The 24,070-nt window shown below is 42.4% G+C and overlaps 1 protein-coding gene across 1 annotated transcript in view; it reads right to left on the bottom strand.

The window, feature by feature from the left end:
- MYO7B (myosin VIIB) overlaps positions 1 to 24,070 on the bottom strand; it is a 129,007-nt gene that overhangs the window by 4,791 nt on the left and 100,146 nt on the right. Inside the window, exons 35-43 of the mRNA XM_027854723.1 lie at positions 21,841 to 21,968; positions 19,898 to 20,066; positions 15,909 to 16,051; positions 15,160 to 15,318; positions 9,518 to 9,623; positions 7,328 to 7,441; positions 4,650 to 4,737; positions 2,508 to 2,614; positions 932 to 1,117 (exon numbers count right to left, since the gene is read on the bottom strand). Coding sequence (XP_027710524.1) covers positions 932 to 1,117; positions 2,508 to 2,614; positions 4,650 to 4,737; positions 7,328 to 7,441; positions 9,518 to 9,623; positions 15,160 to 15,318; positions 15,909 to 16,051; positions 19,898 to 20,066; positions 21,841 to 21,968 — 1,200 coding nt within the window. The remainder of the gene's footprint in view (positions 1 to 931; positions 1,118 to 2,507; positions 2,615 to 4,649; positions 4,738 to 7,327; positions 7,442 to 9,517; positions 9,624 to 15,159; positions 15,319 to 15,908; positions 16,052 to 19,897; positions 20,067 to 21,840; positions 21,969 to 24,070) is intronic.

Genomic DNA, 24,070 nt, shown 5'->3' with positions numbered 1-24,070 from the left:
CACTGCAAATACTGGTAGACTTGGTTGATGTGTTGATTAGTCTTACTGAACAGATTTCCATCCTTCTTTCTTATTTCTCCCTCTCTTCCTTCCTTTCTCCTTTTCTTCCTTTCTCCCTTCACTTCCTTTGTTTCTTCCTCCCTCCCTTCCTTCCTTCTTTTCTATTCTTTCTTACTAAGAGGGGATCTCTGGGTAGGGAATGGGGGAGGTGTATATTTACAAATAGAGTGACATAAAAAATCTTATTCATTTTTAAAATTACATTTGTCTATAGACTAGTAGCTACATGGTACAGTTGGAAGAATACTGGACTGGGAGACAGGAAGTTTGATGTCCTGTGTTCAAATCCCAGGCTTCATGTATTAGTGGCAAGTCATTTAACCTCACCTCTTTGAGCTTCCATGTTCTCATCCATAAAATAGGAATAATAATAATACTTGCACTAGCTGCTGTTTCATAGACTTTTAAAGGGCTGTATCAATCTGAGTGAATATTACTTGATTGAGTAATGTGTGTGTGTGTGTGTGTGTGTGTGTGTCTAAAGGGGTTGTATAGGGAAGCTTAAAGCTAAGGTGTGAGTATCCATCGCTTCTTGATGATGTTAGACATGAAGAAAAACCCTCTCGGACTGGTAATTCAATGGGAATTTAATCAATGGGAAAATAAGATTCAACTTAGAAAAACATCAGTTTGTGGATAGTTTTTCAGAAATTTGTCTATTGCATAAAGCAAGGGATACCTGTACCTGGGAGGGACTTAAAGGATGGAACTGGGGAAATAAGGGCAAATATATTCTAATAAAAGTACCCCAAGAAAGAGGCCTGGAGTCCCCCCTCCCTTTATTTTTCCTATAGTCCCCCAGGTGAGTAGATTACTCAGTACATGGTCACCCTAGGGAAGGGATGGAGACTGCTAGGGGCAGACTGATGACCTTTTTCCATTCCTCTGAAGACATCAGTTGGATCATGTTCTCAGGTACCAATTCCTTCAGGATCCTGGAGACAGTGGCTGTCTGGGACCTGTCATTGTCAAACTGGACCTTGTAAATGAGGCCTGCAAGCTGGATGGCATCCTCCCTGGTGCACTTGTGGAATCCACGCAGGTATTTGGGCAGTTCCTGGCATAGAAAGATAGACAGACAGTAAAATTGAACATTTCCTCCTAATGCACTGATGTCTGAAGATTGCCTGGCCCCTTAGCAAAACTGGTAAATAGAAATTTGCATGTGGCAACTCTTCATGTCCCCACTATGCTGCTACTCCAGAACTCTCCTGTCTCTCTTCCCTCTTCCAACTGCTCCTTCTTCCCTCGCCCTGAAAAATGGCTGAGAAATTCATCTACGTCCAGGTGTTAGGACTTCATATGTCTTTTCTCCCAGGGGACTTGTTCCTTAAAAATGGATCCTGGAGAAGAATGAATGAATTACTGAGTGTAGAATTTTAGCACAGTGTCTGGCATAGTGCTCCCTTCTGGCATGGGGAATGAGACTGAATTGTCCCCATCCCTAAATGAATTGGCCCCAGGCACAGTTTCAGCTAATCATAGCTCAACTGTGAACATTTCTATGACTGCATGTATGTGTGTGTGTGTGTGTGTGTGTGTGTGTGTGTGTGTGTGTGTGAATGTGGGCTTCTCTGCCTCTTTTATTGCAAGATATGGCTAAATTGCTTGGCTTAGAAGTCAGTTCTTTGTGGCTTACAACTCACATGCCATTCAAATCTCAGTGTATCATAGGGATGGAGGCCCTGGAAGAGGACAACTCTTGGGCTCCAGTCCTAGCTTTGTCATTAATTAGCTACGTGTAGTTGGGAAGTTCCTTCACCTCCCTTGCCCTTAGTTTCTCCATATGTAAAATATTATGGAATAAGACTAGATGATCCATAAGTCTAATATTGCATGATCTAGTTTCCTGCTTCCTGTCCCCTCCCTCCAATCTACTGAGCTGACCAACATCATTCTATGATCCCATAACACGAAACACACCCTGCTTAATTGATCGTAGTGGAGTATCCAAGAAGTCTTCTTTGCCTACCCCATCAAATTCCAATTCCTCTTCAAATGCAAGAACCTCCACAATCCGGCCCCTACCTACCCAACCCTATCTTCCACTGCTATCTACCATGGGCTCCCCACTTCACCCATGCTCACTCCCACCTCAGCTTACACTATAACCTCCCAACTAGAATCCCTACCCCCACCCTAGCCTTCTTTCTACTTGTCCAAATCTTACCCATCCTTTAAAGCCTAGCTGAATAGTTTCATTTCTTCCTTCTTTTCTTGAGTCTAAGATAGTGTCTGTGTTTAGTAAAGGTTTGTTAAATGAATGAATCAATGATGTCTAGGCTTCTCCTTGAAGTGTCCCCTGATCACCCTAGCCCATAATTCTTTCTCCCTCCCCTGGAGTCCTATATGGGCCAGAGGTCCATATATCATATCTGTGTGTGTGTGTGTGTATAATATGGGTCAGTGGTCCATCCCTTAGTGAAGTTGACAGGCAGCCCTTTTACCTGATGATAGTGAAGGATGGTGTCAGCATTCAAGTCTTTCCCAGGGGAGACATTCAACCAGAGTTTTCTCATGAAGTACACATGGTAATACAGGGTTACTGCTGCCCCTGAGTGAATAAGGTCATGGCCATCAGCCACAGGGTTAAGGTCTTCCTGAAGCAGACAGCCTCCTCAGGTCAAGCGATTTAAGTCAGGCTCAGCTCAGATGATACTCCACCTGCCACCTCTCCCTCCCGGACTACATCCTCTTAGACTTGGTTTCATTTCAAGCCTCCTCTCCCTCTACCCCCACCCATGGTCCCTTTCAAATCCCTTTGATATCAATTTCTCCTTCCTCCCTGCCCCCAAAGGGCCATACAGTTTATGTTTATTATTTTTAATCAAAGCATGTGAATCAGTTTGGGTTTGAAAATTGAAGTTGCACTTTGAGATCATTCAAATTCTACCTGCTCTGTCATGCCTTCATAGAATCATAGATATAGAGATGGAAAGGATCTATGAGGTCATCTAACCCAATATCCCTCTCCCCATTTTTTTTTTTACTTTCTTTTTTTTTTTTGGCTAGGCAATGGGGTTAAGTGACTTGCCCAGGGTCACACAGCTAGTAAGTATTATGTGTCTGAGGCCGAGTTTCAATTCAGGTCCTCTGAATCCAGGGCCGGTACTCCATCTACTGCACCACCTAGCTGCCCCCCCTCCCCATTTTACAGCTGAAGAAACTAAGGTCCCAGGAGATTCAGTAATTTAGTCAAGATCACATAAGTAGAAAGTAGCAGAGCCATGATTTGAATCGAGGTCTTTGAACTTCAAAATCCCATCACTCCAGCTTTGCATTTCCTTCCCTGACTATCCTGGCTCACAGTGATTTCTCCCTACCCTGAACTCCCAAAGCACTGCCTGTCTGTATCATTCATATAGTACTTAGTATATACTGCCCTAGTTAGGTGGTGCAGTGGATAGAGTTCAGGGCCCGGAGTCAGGAAGACTTATCTCCCTGAGTTCAAATCCAGCCTCAGACACTCAGACACTAGCTGTGTGACCCTGGGTAAATCACTTAACCCTGTTTGCCTCAGTTTCCTCATCTATAAAATGAACTGGAGAAGGAAATGGCAAAACACTGTAGTATCTTTGCCAAGAAAACCCCAAATGGGGTCATGGAGAGCAGATGCTACTGAACAACAAGAACTGCCCTGTGTTGTTAGATAAGTGTGTATGCGTGTATGTATGCTTGCAGGTATATCTTGTCTCCATCGCCAAGCTGTTAACTCCTTTAAGACAGGGATCAAGCCTTCCACATCATGTGTCCCCCCACATCACTTAGCACATGTTGAGTATTTAGTGAGTGGGCAGTAAATCTTCACAGAATCACAGAGCTGGGAGGGACCTTAGAGGTTAATTAGTTCAGTCCCTACTTGAACCATGCTGACTGATCACTGAAGATGCTCCCTGTGTGTCTTGTCTCTTAAGCAGGCTATAGGGGACTCCCTAGAGAATGTTGTTCCTATCCTGTCCACTCACCTCCATCAAAGCCTCCAAAGGCTTAGTCAGAGCAATTTAAGAGGTGGAAAGAGGGGTTAAACACTCTTATTTTCAGCAATTGGAGTCCTGTATACCTTTTCAGCTACTCTAACCAAGCCTTCAGAGGAACTCCTACAATCAAAGGGGAAAAAGGTGTTTTCTCCCTCCTCTCAGAAGATATTCACATATACCACTGATTAGATCACTTCACAACCACACACTCCAATAGTATAAACTTATTCTACCTGGGCCACTTCCACCCTTGAATCTGCAACTAGGGAACTCCTGTATGAAGGCCAAAGTCATGTTGTGAGAGACAGGTTTCCCAGCTGTCCTCTGGATGTTGGGCCAGAAAACCCCTGTGGTCCTAAATGGTCATGGTACATTGGTCTGGGAGACAGGAACTAGGCTCTGATAGTGACTAGCTGTGTCACCTTGAGAAAGTCACTTGTGCTCTAGAGACCTTTATTTTTTTAAACAATAAAATTAGAGGATCAAACTAGATGATCTCAAAGGTCCTTTGAAAGTCTAAATTTTTTGATTCAAGGATTCTATTTAACATCTCTTATCTTGTGGTTTCCACTTTCCACCTCTCCTAGGATAGGTGGCACCTCCTCCCTTTACCTTCTCTTGTGGGCTTGGTCTTTCTTATCCAGTCAGACACCTGCCTTAAGGAATCAAAGAAGAAGTCTTTTTCATTTTGGCTGATGACCTGGTGGGGAAGAGCAAATGTGAGATTAGACGGCAGCTAAGAACAATGCAAAGCTCTGCCCCACAAGCGGCTCCTTGCTAAGGAATGAGCAGAAAGGCTGGGCCTGGCCCTGGGGGCTAAGAGAGTTTTCCAGGGGAACCGAGAATATTCATAGGCAGAAGAGACAGTTGCCCACAATGGATTATTTGAATCTTACTCTTCTATAGTGAAATCACATCTAGGGTATCGGGTTTAGTTCTGGAAGTCACATTTTCTCCAGCCTACCCAACCAGATTTATTCCATATTTTGCCGCTTTGTCCACACTGTGGTCCAGCCAAATTGGCCTAGTGGCCGCTGCTCACACAAAGCACTCAATCCCCCGTGCCTTTGTATAGGCTGTGTGTCTCATGCCTATGATTCACCCTTTCCTCATCTCTACTTCTTAAAATCTCAGACTTCCCTCAAAGCTCAGTTCAGGCACTTCCGACATGAGGCCTTCCCCAACGTTATTTTATTTTTGAGTTCCAAATTTTCTCCCTCCCTCCGGCCCCTTTCCCACCCACTGAGAAAGCAAGCAATATGATACCCATTATACATGTGAAGTGATGCAAAATAAATGTCCAGATTAGCCATGTTGCCAAAAACAGCTAGAAAAACAAAGTTAAAAAAAAAAAAGAAGTTTTGATCTGCACTCAGAGTGAGGCTTTTCCTAATTCACCCCACTGTTAGCACTTTCTCTTCCATCCAGGAAGCAGGTAGGTAGTGCAGCCGATAGAGTTCAGGGCCTGGAGTCAGAGAGACTTGAGTTCAAATCCAGCCTCAGACATTTACTAGCTAGACACTTACTAGCTTTGTAATTCTGGGCAAGTCACTTAACCTCTGACTTCCTCAGTTTCCTCAACTGTAAAATGGGGATGATAATAGCACTTACCTCACAGGGTTGCTGTGAGGAAAAAATGAGATAAGATGTGTGAAGTACTTAGCACAGTGCCTGGCACATGGTATGCACTTAATAAATGTTTTCTTCCTTCCTTCCTTCCTTCTTTCCTTCCTTCCTTCCTTCCTTCCTTCCCTCTTCCTTCCCTTTCCTCTCCCCTCAATCACTTGGTATTTACTACACATGTAGTAAATTTACTACACATATACATGTATATATACATACATATATGCATATGTGTGCATGTATACACACATATACATATACAATATAGAACTATAATACCATATTAAATATAATATAAATATAACACTGTATCATATAGTTAATGCTATGATAATATTGTAGTATTAACTTACATTATATATGTGGTTTTCCTCCATAGAATATAAGCTATTTGAGGGCAGGAGCTGTTTTTGGTTTTGTCTTTGCATAGTCATGACTTAGCATGGTGCCTAGCACATGGTAGGTGCTTAGTAAATCCTTATTCAGTGATTGACTAGGTGGTGCATGTCCAGAGGAAGTTAAGCAGAATGGTGAGAAGACTAAAAACTATGTCATTCAAGGATTTGTTGAAGAAACTTATCCTGAAGAAAACAAAATTTGGGGGCACTTATGATAGATCTATCTTAAAGTATTTAATGAGCTGTCATGTAGAAGAAGGATTGCTAATTAAACTTTCTATGGTTAGCCCTAAAGGACAAAACTAGTAGCAATGAGTGCAAGTCACAGAAAGGGAGATTTCAGCTGAATATAATTTTTAAAAATAGTAATAATACTTTGAGGTATCTATGAACTCTCAGACATGGGTATTTCCTTCAGTGGTGCAGATAGCAACCTCTCTGTGCCTTCCTGTTCTGTGCAACTATGGTACATGGTTCTTTCCATGAATCTCCCATGAGGACCAACCCAACGTACTGAGGATCTTTCTATTTCTTGACATTTCATGGATACCAATGGAGGACACTGGATGCACATGACCTGTCCACTTCCTTTTCTGGTCACCTATCTCTTTGATAATATCTTTTCACTGCTTTTCTTTCACACTTTGTTCTAGGTAACATGCTACCATTCACCTCTCCATTGCCTCTTGTGGGACTCTCAGCTTTAATCCTTTGCAGACTGTGGCACTGAGTTACTTACAAACAACATCACTAGAAGAACATTAATGTTAAAAAGATGGACTTTTCCATAGGCAATTCCTCCTATTAAATTATGGACCCATATAATTGCTCATTTGAGGTGTGTTTCCAATATATATGTACTAAACATACAACTGGACAATAGACATTTTTCATCCATTTGGTTTTTCACGTATAGATAGGCCAAACTCTTGAGTGATTATGGATTTCTTTAGGAGGCTCTCCAATATTTCAGGATTTGATGTGATCAGCACAATGTCATCACCGCCAGAAGCATCAGGAAATTCCTCTTTCATTTTGACAATATATCTGGAACTCCCCCATTACTGGCAAATACCTTTGGCCATTGTATGTTCTTTTTCAAGTCTTTTTTTTTTTTTTTTGGTCATTCATTAGCTGGACTGGTCACCTTCTCCATTATAGGCTCAGCTAGGGTAAGTTGGTGTCCCCCTCTCCCAAACTCTAAGTTTTTCATCCCTCCTGAGCACCAAGCCCTCCCACCGCTGCCCGCTGCCATTGTTACTGTCATACCTTGTCTGAAATCTTGACAAACAGGCTACAGCCCTCCCAGGAGTTCAGCTGCAGGTGAGTGCTGATGTTCTGACACAGGTCCTGAACCTTCGTGTTGGCCCCAACTTCAAAGATCTGAAAGAAGCAGAGCCATCAGTTTCGGGGGAGAAGGCTGATCTTATATGTGGGCAGGACTGGAATGGAGGACAGGAAAACATGAGGAAGTCCAACCACCGGCTAAGAGGTAGAGTGGCCAAGCAGAAGAACCAGGAGAGTCTCTCTACTGAGGGAATGGTTGTCAACATGTGAGCTTTCCCTCTGCTCTTCCCATGGGAACTCAAGAGAGGCTGGGGTATTTTCTCTGCAGTGAGGATGTGAAGAAAACAAGTCAGGGTTATAATTCATGATCTTTTGTATTCTTTAGCACTGGAGGGGACACCATAGGTCATCTAGTCCAATTCCCCTCAAATTACATGTGAAGAAACTAAGTAGAGGGAGAGACTTGCCCAAGGTCACACAGTCGGTGAGTATTAGAGCTAGGATTAGAACTCATGTTTTCTGATGATTAGTCTCGAGTTCTTTTCACTATGTTGCTCTTCCAGAGCACTAGATTTGGCATTGGAGGTCTTTGGTTGGAATCCTAGTCCTACTACTTACTACTTGTCATTGGAGCTTCTGGGGCTTCAGAGCCTAGATTAGGTGACTTTTAAAGTGGCACAGTGGATAGAGCACCGGTCCTGAAATCAGGAAGACTAACCTTCTTGAGTTTGAATCTGGCCTCAGACACATACTAACTGTGTGACCCTGGGAAAGTCACTTAACCCTTTTTGCCAATGGCAAACCACTCTAGTATCTTTGCTAAGAAAACTCTAAGTGAGGTCAAGAACAGTTGAACATGACTAAAACTACTGAACAATAACAAAAGGTTAGTTCCAGCTCTGATCTATGACCTTATCTTTTGAAGACTCAAAGACTAGAACAGGTAAAAAATACCTGAAATACAGCTTCTCTCATCCATGGCCTTTTCTCTTTCTCTTTCTTCCACTTGTCTCTTTGTCTTGGGCCCTTTCATTTTCTACTAGGACCTCTCCCCCAAAATAGGACAGGGCTAGAGACAGGAGGTGATCCACCCCCAATCTTATTTATTTCAACAAATTATAAAGTAGAGGAAAAGTCTGAATCTTATGGTATTCCATGTGGTATTAGGCACACAGCAAGAGATTAATCAATACTCCTTGAGCTAAAGAAAATTATTGGACTAAGAGTTAGGTCTGGGTTCCAGTGATGGCTCTTTTGTCAATTTTCTGTTTGATTCAAGGCAGGGTATCTTTGTGCCTCAACTTCCTCAACTGTAAAATGAGGATATCACTTTCCATCCTACTTATATCATAAGGTGGGGTTATGAGGATTAAATGAAATTAATTGAGAACATTCTTAGAAGTTTAAAGAGCTAGTCCTTGAAGATAAAGCTAGAAACTTTGGTTCCAGAGAGGAGCTGAGAAAATATACTTCCTTCCCACCTTTACACACAGGGACACACAGGATGTGAAGCTCTTCATACACTGTCAGGCTTGTGCTCCTAAGTTTGCCTTTCTCTGCCCACCTCCCCTCTCTTGTATTCTTTGTTACAAAAAATGGCTCCCTGGGTAGGGACAAAAAAAAGATATATTTGGAAATGAAGGTGATATAAAAGCAAAAGGCATCTGTGAAAAAAATTTTTAAAACCAGTGGTCAAAAAGTGAATTTAAGAATTTCTCTCTTCTTTACCATTTCTGGTTTCTCTTAGTTCAGAGAAGGTCAGCTAGGATATTATCCTTCAAAAACTCAGGTACACATCTCTTCAGGAGTTAGACTAGTAATAGCCATGGGTGTGATAGCCCCAGATCATACCTGGCTTAGAGCTGATTGTTAAATTTTCATTATGAGCATTTATACCTCAGAAATCAGCAAATGCTACAAATCAGACCTTGACTTATTGTTTTGTTGATTGTCTATATGTAAGAAAGTGATAGAGAAAGTGTTAATAATGCTGATTAAACTTAAAAGTACATCATAGGTACATTTTTTTTCTCCCTGAGAGCCAGTTGTTAAATATGTACTAGCATACCACTAGTAACACCCAACCTTTGGCAGTCCCAAGGTCAGGGACCCATGCCCAGACAGAGGCTGGAGGAGAAGCCCACACTTGGAGAAAATGCCCGGGCCTCTCACCTCATCTGTGTCATTGGGGAAGTAAACCTTGTGGCAGATCTTGGTGATGTTTTGTTGAATGGCCTCCACTTCTACGTGGTGAGGAGGATACTTCCGGGGGCCAGTCCTAGAAAAGAACAGCACAAAAAGTGTGGCCAAGCTCAGGGTCGAAAGTACCTGTGCTTGTGAGTTCAGTAGGTTAGGTTACAGTGTTAACAAAGCTGAGATTCCAGATTCAATCCCTGACTGGGCCAAATTGTTTTGCTCAGTGACCCTGGACTATCCCCCCAATCCTAGCTAACCAACAGTGAGTCTGTGTGTGCTATTGGTCATAGAAAGAAGACAGTGAGAGTGAACCAACCCTACTAACAAAAACACAGTTCTGTACCCATTACTCTTTTGTGTGTACTCTAAGATTCACAGAAATTGCTGCTCCCGTTTATAATATTCCATCTAGGCAGCCAGGAGTCATAGATCCTGCCTCAAGACACTTACTAGCTATGAGAACCTGGCAAGTCACTTAACCTTTGTTTGCCTCAGTTTCCTAATTTGTAAAATGGGGAAAATAATAGCATCTACCCCCTGAAGATGTCATGAGGATAAAATGATTTTATTTGTAAAGCCCTTTGCAAACCTTAAAATGTTATATGAATATAAATTATTATTATCAATTTTCTGACTCCATGCTTCTGTACTACCTATCTCTTATTCCTGGAATGTAGTCCGTCTCTCTCATCAAATATATTGAAAAATACTTTGATGCTCAGCTCAAGGGCCACCTCTCCTGACTCCCCCAATTGCTAATGTCCTTCTACCCAGTGGAATTTACTTTGCATCTATTTTGTATGTATCTGTGTTTATGTTGTTTCCCTCCAATAGAATGCTCCATGAGGCCAGGGGCTGTTTCACTTTTGTCTGCATCCTCAATTGTTGTTGAATTACTTCAGCTGTGTTTGACTCTTTGTGACCCCATTTGGGGTTTTCTTGGCATAGATACTGGAATGGTTTGCCATTTTCTTCTCCAGCTCGTTTTACAGATGAGGAACCGGGGCAAAGAGAGTTAAGTGACTCGCCCAGGGTGGTTCTTTCTTCGTTGTTTGTCTTTCATTCTCGAAGAGGACCATGACATCAGAAAGGTGATGCCATGATTTGCAAGTGAATTGGATTTAAGTGAGAGAGGGCTGGGCACTCTCTCCTCTAGAGTCATCTGGGTCGAGTGGCAAAATATAGATCAGGATGACTGGAGATGGCAAAATGCAGTGGGAGGGTCACACAGATAGTAAGTGCCTGAGGCAGGATTTGAATTCACTAGATGAGTTTTCCTAACTCCAGGCCTGGTGGTGTATCCACTGCGCCACCTAGCTGCCCTAGTTACACATAACAGATGCTGAATAAACACTGGTGGAATAAAGGGTATTCCTAAGGACTAGTTCTCACTAACCAGGCCTCTATCACAGAATGAATGAGTGAATGCTTGTCTGCAGGTAGTACTGCTCTTATTTATTGACTGACCGACGGACTGACTGCTGGAAGGTTTGGTTCCAAAGGTAGCAAATATATGTGGAAATCAAACAGATTTCAATCCAAACCTTTTGGAGCTCATTTTTGGTAGAGGGCAGGCTTTGGCTCAGACTGTGAAGGTGTCAAAGTTTGTTGTTAGTGTTCCATGCTGCCTTTTTTTGCCTCAGATTTTACAGAAGAGTGGGCTGAACTTGATGGCTTCCTAGGATCTTTCTGGATCTAAATCTCTGATCCAACGATCCTTTCTGCATTATATGATGGAAAGCACATCAGACTGAGAACCAGGAGTCAAGTCAAAGTCCCAGCTCACTAGCAACAGGACCCTCGATAAGTCACTTTATTCTTCTGGGCCTGAGTTTCCTCCACTGTGAATTGAGGGAGTTGGAGTTGTGATCTCTGAGGTCCTTTCTGATGCTAGCATTCTAGCATCTGTGTTGTTTTTCCCACAAAAGAAGATTAAAAACTAGAATGTGCTGTTTGGGGTTACTGTCTGGCTGGAGCTATCCTTGGCCCTCCCCATCCCGGGGCTTCTGGGGAAGGCCTCCCAGCTCAATCCCTGAATAAAGGATTCATTCAACCACAGGACAGTGAATTTCATTGCAGGGCAGCTGGGCTGGGTTTTCCTCCAGCTGTAGATTTAAGGGGCACCACTGAAGGCCTGGGAGCTCTTATGGAATCTGTCTCAAGGTCAGGTCTGTTGGGCCCAGATGTCACCACCTTCTTGCTCTCAGTTTAGAAGGGAACAAACAACTGTGACCCAGTGGTCACAGGGCTACAAGTCAGGACTAGGGAATGGCAAGGTAGGCAGCTCCTTAGGATACTCAGAGGGGTGTCGTGAAGGATATTTTTTTAATATCAATGTTTAGAAATGCTTATTTTCAATGCCAAGAAATTCTGTTCTCTGTGGCACGGAGGATTTATTTTGGGAAGAGTTAAGCTGCATGTGTTACAGGGAAGACTCAAAGCCTTTGGCGGACAGTCACACATAGGGCCAGGGCATCAATGCCATTTTCTGTCCTTGCCTAGAATGCATAAATACCCTGTACTGGCCTAGCTCTTTTTAGGGGGGATCTGGAAGCCATCTCATTCCCTTTGCATCACGGCTGAAAATCTTCAGCATGGTCTAGTGAAGAGAGCCCTTGATTTTAGAGTCAGATCTGTCTTTTTACTACCTGTGTGACTTTAACCAAGTCAATTAGCCCTCTAGGTCTCAGTTTCTTTTTCTATAAAACAAAGGGAACTGTCCAACTTTAAGGTCCCTTCCAGTTCTAAATCCTATCATCTTAAGTTGCTTTGTTCATTTTCCTGTCTCTGAGCAAGCTTCTCCTAAATCCTTCCAGATGACAGAGACAAGTGGGGTATCTGTGTGTATTTTTTCCTACCAAAATTTCCAGGATCAGAGAGTTTACACTTTTCTTTAGAGTTTGATAACCCTTTTCTTTAGGGTAGTTCTCTTTCTGTTCAGTCTCCATCCCTCCAGCTACAATTTCTACGCGTCCCCTCCTGGCTATCTATCCACTAACCTGTCATTTTTAGAGACCTCATCCTGCTGTCTACAGTACCAGATGCCCTCAGGCAGCCTTAGCTCAGTGCTATTGTTTCTCTTTCTCAGAGTTCAAACTAAAGAGATGGGGAGGATTGGAAGAGGAAGCTGTACCCAACTTGGCCACTATACTGTTTCCAGCAGAGCCAGGTCAGTGACTGGGGAAGGGGATGCTTTGAGAACTATTTGGAGTAAAGCCCTCATGGCTATGTGCCACACGTACATCTGGCTAGAGCCTGATGCCAAATAGTTTGAAATGAAGGAGGTCTATACAATATCATCTCTGGCTAGAGGAGGAAGGATGTCAATTTCCTGAATTAGGAAAGGATGAGGAGACCTCCGTGGGGCCCAACTTTCTCTGGATCAGCACCAGAAAACTCTGGAGGCCTATAGTTTAACTTCACTCTCAGGTCTCAGGCCTTCTCCCTCCCAATTCACTCATAGGGATTCTCCCAGGGGAGATAGCCCTGGCTGGTGCCCAGGAACTCCTCTATCCTCAGTGAGGTCTCTCTGGGTTGCTGCTGCTCAGATCTAGATGGAGTAGAGACATCCTCTACTCTCTAAACCCCACTTTCATGACCACAGAAGGTTGTAAGAGAGGGGAAGACAAGGAAATGGGGAGGAAAAAACAAATAGCAGAGTTGGAGAAAGTCAACAAGCATTTATTAAGCATCTACTATGAGCCAGGCATTGTGCTAAGCACTGGGAATACTGAGAAAGGCAAAAAACATCTCTGCTCATAACTTACAGTCTAATGAGAGAGACAACATGCAAAACAACTGTGTACAAACAAGTATAGACACAGAATAAATTGGAGATAATCCCAGAGGGAAGGTATGAGAATTAAGGGGGATCAGAAAAGCTTGCTGTTGAAGATGGGATTAGCTGGGCCTTGAAGGAAGCCAGATCACTCAGGAAGCTGAGATACTGCAGAAGAGCATTCCAGGCATGGGGACAGCCAGGAAAAATGCCTTGAGTTTGGACATAGAGTGTCTTGTGTGAGGAATGGCAAGGAAGCCAGGTTCTAGATTGAAGAGTCATTGGAGAAGAGTTAGGTACTGGAAGACTGGAGAGGTATGAAGGGGCCAGGTTATGAAGAACTTTAAAGGACAAATAGAAAAGTTTGGATTTGATCCTGCAGATGATAGAAAGCTACTGGAGTTTATTGAATAGTTGGGGGCACAGTCAGACTTTTAGGAAAATAATTTTGTCAGTTGAGTGGAGGATGGACTGGAGGAGGGGAAGAAAATTGAATCAGAGAGACCAATTAGAAGACTCATATGATAGTCCAGGTATGAGGTGATGAGGGTCAGTGTCAGGAGAGATAAGTGAGTCTATATGAAAGACATTACATATCATAGAATCAACAGGACCTGGCAACTGATTGGATGTGGGGGATGAGAGAGTGTGAGCAGTCAAGGTTGTGAGCCTGGATGACTGGGTGGATGATGGTGCCCTCGACAGTAATAGGAAATTAGGAAGAAAGGAGGGCTTGAGGGAAAAGGTAACAATTTCAGAGAAACACAAAGTCGAGATGAGGGGAGGAGAAACAGGCAACAGAAAAAGAGGGAGGAGAGGGGGAGAAAGGGGAAGTCAGAGGAAGAGAGAGAAAGGGGTAGAGAGAGAAAGACAGAAATTGTGCTATAGAGAAAACACACACATGGTGGGGAAAGAGACATAAAGGTTGTATCAGAGAGGGGTGGGAAGAGAAGAGAGGCAGAGTGTGGCTGAGAGTGAGACAAAGACAGAAAATGAGACACTGACAGAGATGGAGATGGGTAAGAGATGAAGAGAAGGAGACCCAGACAGAAATATCTATCTAAAAAAGACAGAAACAGTTACTTGAGCTTCCACAGACTACTTCTGGTTTTCTGGAACCACAGGGGACTAGAAGGGGATAGATATTTGATGCCCACAGATAATCCACAGAATTATGATCTCTTAATTATATGAGATCTCATTTCAAACCCCAACAAGCATTTCCTTTCCCATCCAACCTTTTACCAGAGCTGGGGGAAGCCTTTAACAAGAGTGAGTTAGAATGCTATACCACCTTTCTCCTGAGCCTGCCTTTGGAGGGAAGACTTCCCAGGCAGGGAAGATGTCAGCAATTAGGGGAGTAAGGCCAAAAAGGAGGGAAAGGAACCAAGAGATGGGTTTGACCCACGTCCCAGTCTAGTTCTTTGAGAACAGCCTCAACTTCTAAAGCAGCAGGTGCAAGCAGGTAATTCAGACCTTCAGTCTGGTCTCCTCATTGCTCGTATGTGCCAGACTTTTCTCTCCCATCCTCTCTCTGCCCCTTCCGCATTTTCTCTGTTTATCCAAATCCTACCATCCTTGAGGGCCCAGGTCAAGTTTCACTTCCTCTAGAAGGCCCCCCTACACTACTATGACCTTCTCTGATCTCTTCTAACTTAAATGATAATCTGATTGTATTCCCTCCTGTATTGTTCTCTCACTGTCCAATGTGAGTGAATCTTGGTTTCCCCAATTAGAATGGGAGTCTCTTGACGGCAAGAATTTCTCCTTTTCTCCTCTCTTTGACAGTATCTAATATCGACTCAGTAGAAACCTGTTGACTGACAGGAGGAGCAATTACCTCATCACCTTTTGAATCCTTCTGCTGCAATCAGGTGCAATGTGCTGCTTCTTCCTCCTTGACTCGATGAACTTCTGGGTGTGTGGCAGCAGTGTTTTACTGGGCGGGAAGAGGCCAGTGCAGAGCCAGAGAAGTTGCCAGCCGCGCTCTAAGCTGTAGCTGAAGAAACAACCAGCCATCACTTGCCACTCATCGTAGCCAATAAGGAGTGAGCTGGTGGAGGGGGGCCTTTGGGCATCCCACTAAATGCTGAATCCTGGGGAGCCCCAGGGGACAAGAACTATATATTTCCCACACAATCAACCTTAGATAACAATATGGAGAAAGTTATCTAAATACTAGGAGAGCCTTAGACCTAACCTGATCTTCTACCCTTTAAGGGAGAAGTGAGATATGTGTGTGTGTGTATGTATGTATGTATGTATGCACACATACATATACTATATATACATGTGTATATGTATACATCTATGTATATATATGCATACACACGGAAAGAGATATATATGTATATATAGATATACACGAATATGTGTATGTGTATATATATATATATATATATATGTAAAGATCTATTTTTGCCTCCCACTTTCCTTCCCTATTGAAAAAAGAAAAAAAATTCTTGTAACAAATATGCATAGTCATGCAAAATGATTCCCAGACTGGTCAGTAAGACAGAATTTTTTTTTAACTTGGGCTCTGTGATCTTTTTAAAAAAATTTTTCTTAGCTAATTTTTTGTTAACCTACCTGTTAGTGTTGTTCGTCAGTTGCTTCATGATCTGGCAGTATACTTCATCTCTCAATATGGCCTCCTGGATGGCAGCTGCAAAGATCTGATCAGTGAGCTCCATGGGATCCCTGGCCTGCTTGGATGGGTAGTCTCCCATGTACTTCAGGATGGGTGGGAGGCAGTGAAGGAAAAGGGGAATTTGTAGACTTTGGTGGAGTAGGAAAGTGGAAGTGGAGGCTCTGGAAGGTGTACATGAAGTTTAATATGCAAACCATCGCTCCCAATTAGTACAGTGGGCTGGAGACAGCTAGGTGGCACAGTGGGTAGAGCACTGGCCTTGGAATCAAGAAGATCTGAGCTCCAAAGAGGGAATAACATATCTACTCAGTTGGGGAAAGAAAAATCTATCTCAACTTATAGGAAGTAGGAGTGGAAAGGGGAAAGAAAAGGAAGGGGGGCTGATACAGGGAGGACAGATTGAGGGAGGTGGTGGTCAGAAGCAAAACATTAGTGAGAAGGAAAAGGGAGAAAGGAGAGAGAAAAGCTTAAGGAGGGGAGGGAATAGGTTGGAGAGAAAGACACGATTAGTAACCATAACTGTGAATGTGAATGGGATAAACTCTCCCATAAAACGGAAGCAGCAGAGTGGATTAAAAACCATAATCCTAAAATATATTGTTTCCAAGAAACACATTTGAAGCAGAGAGATACACACGGAATAAAGGTAAAAGGCTGGAGCAGAATATATTATGCTTCAATTGAAGTAAAAAAAGCAGGGGTAGCAATCCTGATCTCAGACAAAGCAAAAGCAAAAAATAGATCTAATTAAAGGAGATAAGGAAGGAAACTACATCCTGCTAAAAGGTGCCACAGACCAGGTTTTCTTAAACTTTTTCCACTCATGACCCTATTTTCCCTTCAGCAGTGTTAGTTAGCATTGCATGGCCTGAAGGTAAGTACAGTGCAAAGTGCAGATGCTTTGTATTCAGAACCAAGGCTGCAGTTAAGTTGTGCCATGCAACACTGCAAAGCCAGCAAATGCTGCCAGAAACACCTCAGATTCATTATTCATTTGATTTTTTAATTAATTTTTGGTCAATAAACATTCAGAAACCTTTTACTGTCGCCAAGTCACAGTTTAAGAAATGCTGCCATAGACAATGAAGTAATCTCAATCATAAACATATATACACCAAGTGGTATAGCATCCAAATTCTTAGAGAAGAAGTTAAGCAAGTTATAGGAAGAAATAGCAAAACTATATTAGTGGGGGACCTCAACCTCCCCCTCTCAGAACTAGATAAATCTAACCACAAAATAAACTAGAAAGAAGTTAAGGAGGTGAATAGAATTTTAGAAAAGTTAGGCATGTAGACCTCTGTAGAAAATTGAATGGGAATAGAAAGGAATATACCTTTTTCTCAGTGGTACATGGCACCTACACAAAAATTGACCATATACTAGGGCATAAAAACTTCAAAATCCATTGCAGAAAGGCAGAAATATTAAATGCATCCTTTTGAGATCATGATGCAATAAAAATTACATGTAATAAAGGGCCATGAAAAGATAGACTAAAAATTAATTGGAAACTAAATAATCTAATCCTAAAGAATGAGTGGGTCAAACAACAAATCATAGAAATAGTCAACAACTTCATCCAAGAGAATGACAATAATGCGACAACATACCAAAACTTAAGGGATGCAGCCAAAGCAGTTCTTAGGGGAAATTTTATATCTCTAAATGCTTACATGAATAAAATAGAGAAAGAAGAAATCAATGAATTGGGCATGCAACAAAAAAAGCTAGGAAAAGAAGACCTGAGCTCAAATCTTTCCTCAGATATAGCTACTCAGCTGGTGATGCTAAGCAAGTTACAAAACTTCTTTTAGCCTCAGTTTCCTTACCTGTAAAATGGAAATAATAATAGCCCCTACCTCACAGTGTTGTTGAAGATCAAATGAGATAATCTGTATCAAATGCTTTACAAATTTTGAAGTGCTATATAAATGTTATTATTAATAACAACAATGATAATAAGTTATAGGTTTGAGTTCCATAAGAACTTAAGTTGTTCTATGGCCACATAATGACCTCTAACCTTGGCCACAGACTGACCCATGACCAGTCATCTCCTAAATATCATTGGATCTGAGTGAAAGAGAGAGTATTGATGGCTAAATGCAGTTCATCTGCATTAATGGAGACATGATTTAGGATACACATCTTACTGTTGGGAGATGGAAGTGGGGAGAGCTTTGAATACAAAGGGTGGTCTGGCTTATACTGGCAGATAGATATTCATCTTTCTAGGCAGGGTCCAATTGCTACAGTGTCTAACTACCATGGTACCCTGACATGGCCTTGAATAGAGACTGTCAGCTGGGAGCAGGAGACATTTAGAAGCACCATCACATAGTAGACAGAATGCTAGCCTGAGTGTTAAGGAGACCTCAGTTCAAATCCCGCCCATTTCTGTGTGACCCTGAGATAAGCACATCTCTCCGTGCTTCACTTTCTTCATCTATAAAATAATGGGATTGGATTTAATAGCATCTAAGGTTCCTTCTATATAGCTCTAAATCTATAATCTATAACTCATATCTTCATAGGCCAATCACATAAACTTTCTGAGCCCAAGTTCCTTTACGTATGAAACGGAAACAATACTTACAGTACCTCCTTCATAGAGTTGTTGGGAGGCTTGAATGATATAATATTGGTATTCCAAACAATCAAGTGTGGTTTTAAGCTTTGATACCTTTGGGGACACCCTACATATGTAAAGTGTCAGCTAAATAAATAAATAAATGTCAACTGTTAGAATGGTTTATTGAATTCTGGGGGTAATGAAAAGTGAACTTGAAACTTCTTTCTGGTTTAACCCTGTTGCTGAAAATGATCTGAGTCTCCTTTCCCACTTCAGACAGTCCAGTCTAATGACCAGGACTGATTTTGTCTTCTTTGCTGACTGAGGATCTTCCTGGGCTCACCTGCATTGTCCTGAATAGCCATTATCTCTGTACCAGCCCTAGGCAGAGAGGTTCAATGAGCGCTGAGCACTCCAAGGAAGTTACTTTCTTTTTCTTTTTACTAAATTCCAAATATCAGCTTGTTGTTCTGTTACTTGTCACTTTTTTCCTTAAAGCTGAGGGTGGTAAAAGAATTTCAGTTAACTTATTACTAATTAAGATTTTATATTTGCATAATTTAAATTTATGCAGCAATGACCTCTCAGGAGTTTAAACTTTCTTGAGGTTTTTTTTTTTAAGGTTGATGAAATTCTACAAAACAGGTAGGAACAGCCATTATTTCAGAGCTTTAACTAGGATGGAGCCATGGGACTTTGTCCCAGGGTATGGTGTTTATAGGGCAATGTTGGCTGGCAACACTGTCTAGGGAGGAGCTTCTTATCCTGACAGCCCAGGCCCCATCCCCAGGGAGAATAGTAGTGAGTTCCTTCCATGGTTCATCTCCTCCTCCAACAACATGGAAACCTCCCTGTGTCCTGGGGTGGACCTCCTTCTTCAGGATTACATGCCTGCCTCAGGTGCAAACATTGCTGGGTATATCTCTGCATTATTGTTCCCATTTTATAGTCAGAGGAGCATAATGGGCCCAGATTGGGTAAATGATTCACCCACAGTCACAGCAAATCCTAGGCGGAGGGACCCTCCTGAACATTCAGTCTGTTTGGTACTTGTTATTCTGTGACTTTGGACTGAGTAGTTGTTTCTTCTTCTTTGTCTCAGTGAATTTCTGAACTTTGGGCAGCAGTGACTTATTGATGGTCATGAAGAGGCCAGGGTAGAGTCTGCTCTTGGCTCTCATCCTGAGGGACACAAAACATGAATTGTACAGGGGAGTCCACATGGAAGAGATTCTACTCCCTGCCCCCCCCACCTCAGCTTGGGGTCATATTGATAAGAGATCCCTGGCAAAGCATAGTGCTCATTCTCTGCCCCCACCCCATGGAATTGGGGAAGGAGGCCTGGCCCATCACAGAAAGGATATCAGCAAAGGTCTGGCAGGCGATGTCTCGAAGGTCCACATTGGCATGGACTCTCTTCAGTAGTGGTTGTTTGAGGGGCTCCCAGGAATGCTCCCACAGCTGGCTCTTACCCCGTGTATTGGGGAACATGACTTTGTTGACAGTCTCCTTTTCAGGGGGCCTAGATAAGGAGAGAAGCTTGGTTGTGGCCTAAGGACTCTGGTCAGGGAGACCTCTCCATGGTGGGACAGCAGGGTCAAGGCTAGGACTATAGGGAAGGAATCCTAAGGCTTAAACACATCTGAACAGCCAAGTTAGTTCAGTATGTCTTTACTGAGTGCCTCCTCTTTGTCAGCCCCATAAGAAAGACTTGGAAAAGGGGAAGGTCACCAATTTATGTGGGCTAAAGGCATTTAGTTTTGTCTTATTCATTACGCATTTCTTTTTTTTTCTCCCTCTTTCCCTTTTTCTTCCTCTCCACCATTTACTCTTCAATTCTCCCAGACATTTCCTTTTCCCAGACGTTAGCCAGCTAATGGTTCTCTCTCGTTCTACTCTGCCACTTACCTCCAGCCCAACCCCTATTGTTAAGTCCACAGGAGAGCCCTTGGACCTAATAAGGTATCCACAAATTGGCCCCACCTGCTTCATTTTACAGCCTTATATCTCACAACTCCCTAACCAACTGCACTATGTATCCAGTGAAAAGAGAGTGGCTAGCCAAATGGTGCTATATGAAAGTATTGGAATATCATTGAGGTGTAGGAAGAACTCAGAATCACATAGGAAGACTTCTATAGAATGATGTATACAGAAGAAAGCAGAGAGAGCCAAAGAATGATGACTACAATAATGTAAATTGGGGGGTCTTGACCTGGGGCACATGAGTAAATTTAGGGGAATGGTTTTGAATCTAGATGAAAAACAATTATATCTTTGTTTTCACTAACCTCTAACTGAAATTTAGCATTTCTTCTACTATGAAACGAGCATCGTTCTGAGAAGGATTGTTTTTCTTTGATGCATTTCTTTCATGCATTTAAAAACAATAATCTGAGAAGGGGTCCATAGGCATGTCCACTTGGCAGACTGCCAAAGGGGTCCATGACACACATGAAAAGGTAAAGAACCCTTGAAGTAAATGAAGACAACATTAAAAAGCAACAAAACTCAGGTCAAAGGCAATGGACCACACTGACACCAAAGCATTGAAGTGAAAGTTCACGTTCTACTTTGTTGGTAATAAAATGATGGGTACTATCAGTTGTAATCCTTCTTTTGAGCAATTTTTCTTTCTTTTTTTTCTCCTTAATAGAATTTTATTTTTTTCAATTACATGTAAAGATAGTTTTCAACATTCATTTTGTAAAATTTTGAGTTCCAAATTTTTCTCCCTCTTTCTTCTCCCCTCCCCAAGACTAACAAGCAATCTGATATAGGTTATACATGTACAATCATATCAAACACATTTCGACATTAGTCATGTTGTGAAAGAAGAATCAGAACAAAAGGGTAAAACTATGAAAAAGAAAAAACAAAAACCAAAAAAAAGTGAAAATAGTATGCTTCGATCTGCATTCAGACTGCATAGTTCTTTCTCTGGATGTGGATAGCGTTTTCCATCATGAGTCTTTTAGAATTGTTCTAGATCATTGTATTGCTGAGAAGAGCTAAGTTTATCATAGTTAATCATTGCACAATGTTGCTGTTGCTGTGTACAATGTTCTCCTGGTTCCTTGAGGAATTTTTCTTAACTGTTCTTGGGGAATATACTTTGTATATTAGTTACATGTTTGTTGGGATGTGTCTGCTACGTCAAAGCAAAATTATCCATAAAAGAAAAAGATGCTGATGGAAGCTGAACTAAGGAGCCTCTCTCTTTGGGTGTTTGTAACTCCAGAGCTGGGTCTCACTTGTTTGTGAGGGTAGAGGGTAGTGTTACCTAGGAGTATTACCTGAAGTATTCATAGGAATATTCCTCTAGTGTGAATGGCTTTTCCTTAGAGTCTTCTTCTTCATGTTCTTGTGGCTGTGCGTTCTGGGTGGCCAGCTTCCGATCCTCAGGGGACATTGCCAACAGACTCTAGAAATACAGATACTCAAAGTGCAGCAACATTCTGTCTTCATGCAGCAAGCCTGAGCCCCAGCGAGGTTCTGTCCCACAATTATACACTGAATGCTTGAGGCCAAGTCTGGAGCAAGGGCTCTCCAAAGAGGAAACACTTATCCATAGCTCCAAGCTCCTCATCTTTCTCACCTGATGACGTGGCCATGAACTCAGCACAAAGTACCAAGGACACATTAGAGAAGAGACAGAGTGACCTTTAGCAAAGAAGCCACTATCTCACTTAAGCATTTTCCTCTTACTCAGGCTCTCACCCTCAGACTCCTTACCCACTCACCCCACATAGCCAAATTCTTGCTAGGTCCTGCCTTTTTACATTAAAAACATCATTCACATACACATACCCTTCTCTCTACTCACATAAGCACACTCTGGTGGAGACCCTCATCATGTCCCACTAGCAATAGCCCTCTAGTTGATTTGCTTTCTCATCTCCATCTCTCTCCTTCTCTCTCTCCTTCTCTCTCTCTCTCTCTCTCTCTCTCTCTCTCTGCTCCGCTCCATGCTCCACTCAGCTGATTGTCCTTAAAGCACAGCTCTGACCATATCACCCCAGTACTCAATAAACATCTGTGACTGTCTATTACCACCCCCTCCCCACCAAATATAAAATTCTCTGGCTTTTAAAGCCCTTCACAATCTAGCCCCTTCCTATCTTTCCAGTCTTCTTCCTGGCTGGGCTCCATGCCTGCAGTGCTTTCTCTTGCCTCTGCCTCCTGGATTCCTCCAAGACAGCTCAAATCCCACCTCCTGTTGAGGCCTTTTCCAATCCTCCCAGCTGCTAGTGCCCTCCCTCTGAGATTACCTCCCGTCTATCCTGTATATACCTTGTATCTATTTAACTGTTTGCATGTTGTCTCCTCTTTAAACCGGGAGCTCTTTGAGGTCAGAGACCATATTTTTGCCTTTCTTTTAATCCCTGGTGTCTGGCACACAGTAAATACTTAATAAATGCTTTTTGAATGACTTATGGGTTGGTGAAGGGCTTCTTTCTTTAATCTAATTGACCTCAGACATCAAGCTCATTACTAAAAGGGCCAGGGTCTCACACACATAGCTGACACAAAGTCAAATAAATGCACATTCCATGTGCAGGGTCATCTTCTGAGTGACCCTCATTCCCTGCCCTCTTGGGATGAAGTCCCAGAATTGGCACTGCATGTGAATTCTGTCCTGTTCTTGGAGACCGGATCTCTGGGTATTTCTTGACTTAGAATTAAAATCTGTATCACTTTCACATGAGTTCTTTTGTGTTTGTAAGATTAACAGCTCCACTGCTAACTCCAGTTACCATCTATCTCAGTGCTTTTGCACTGACTGATCCCTCCCCACTATCCACCATCCCTAGAATGTACTCCCTCCTCACCCCCATCTCTTGAAATCTTTGGTTTCCTTCAAGGCTCAGCTCAAATGCCACCTTTTATATGAGCCTGTTCCTCTCCCACCCTTATCCCAGCCTGCTAGTGTCTTTCTCCCAAATTACCTACTATCTATTTTATATCTACCCATATGTATATGTTGTCTTCCCCAGCTAGATTGTAAACTCCCTGAAGGCAGGGAAATTTTCAGTTGTGTCTTTGCAGCCTCTGGGTCTAGAACAGTGCCTGTCACACAGTAGATTTTAATAAATGCTTGTTGATGTATTGATTAACCACCCTACTCTGGAAGGTGGGGACCCTAATGAATTCTACTTTTCTATGCTATAGCTAGAAAATTTATGTCTTTCTTCTCCCCATCTGCATATGATACCAGTTGCCAAACATTGTCCATTCCAACCCCATAATCTCTTTTCCATTTGCCCCCTTTTTCCACTTCCTACTAAACTCCCCACTCCTTTTGCTTGTGGGCAAGATAGGTGGCAAATACTTTAGTACAGGCCCTTATTATTTCTCCTTGGGACTGGAACAATACCTCCAATAACTTCCCAGTTCCCAGTATGTCCCCTCTTTAGAGCATCTTCTTCATAGCTGCTAAATCAATATCCATAAAACACAGACCTAACAATGTTACTCCCCTACTCAGAAATTTTCAATGGCTTCCTTGCCTCAAGGATAAGATTT

This window comes from Vombatus ursinus, unplaced genomic scaffold, assembly GCF_900497805.2.
Source record: "Vombatus ursinus unplaced genomic scaffold, bare-nosed wombat genome assembly UNPS02010548.1, whole genome shotgun sequence".
Lineage (NCBI taxonomy): Eukaryota > Metazoa > Chordata > Mammalia > Diprotodontia > Vombatidae > Vombatus > Vombatus ursinus.
Note: the sequence above shows the minus strand (reverse complement) of the source record. Positions and strands in the feature narration are given on the sequence as shown.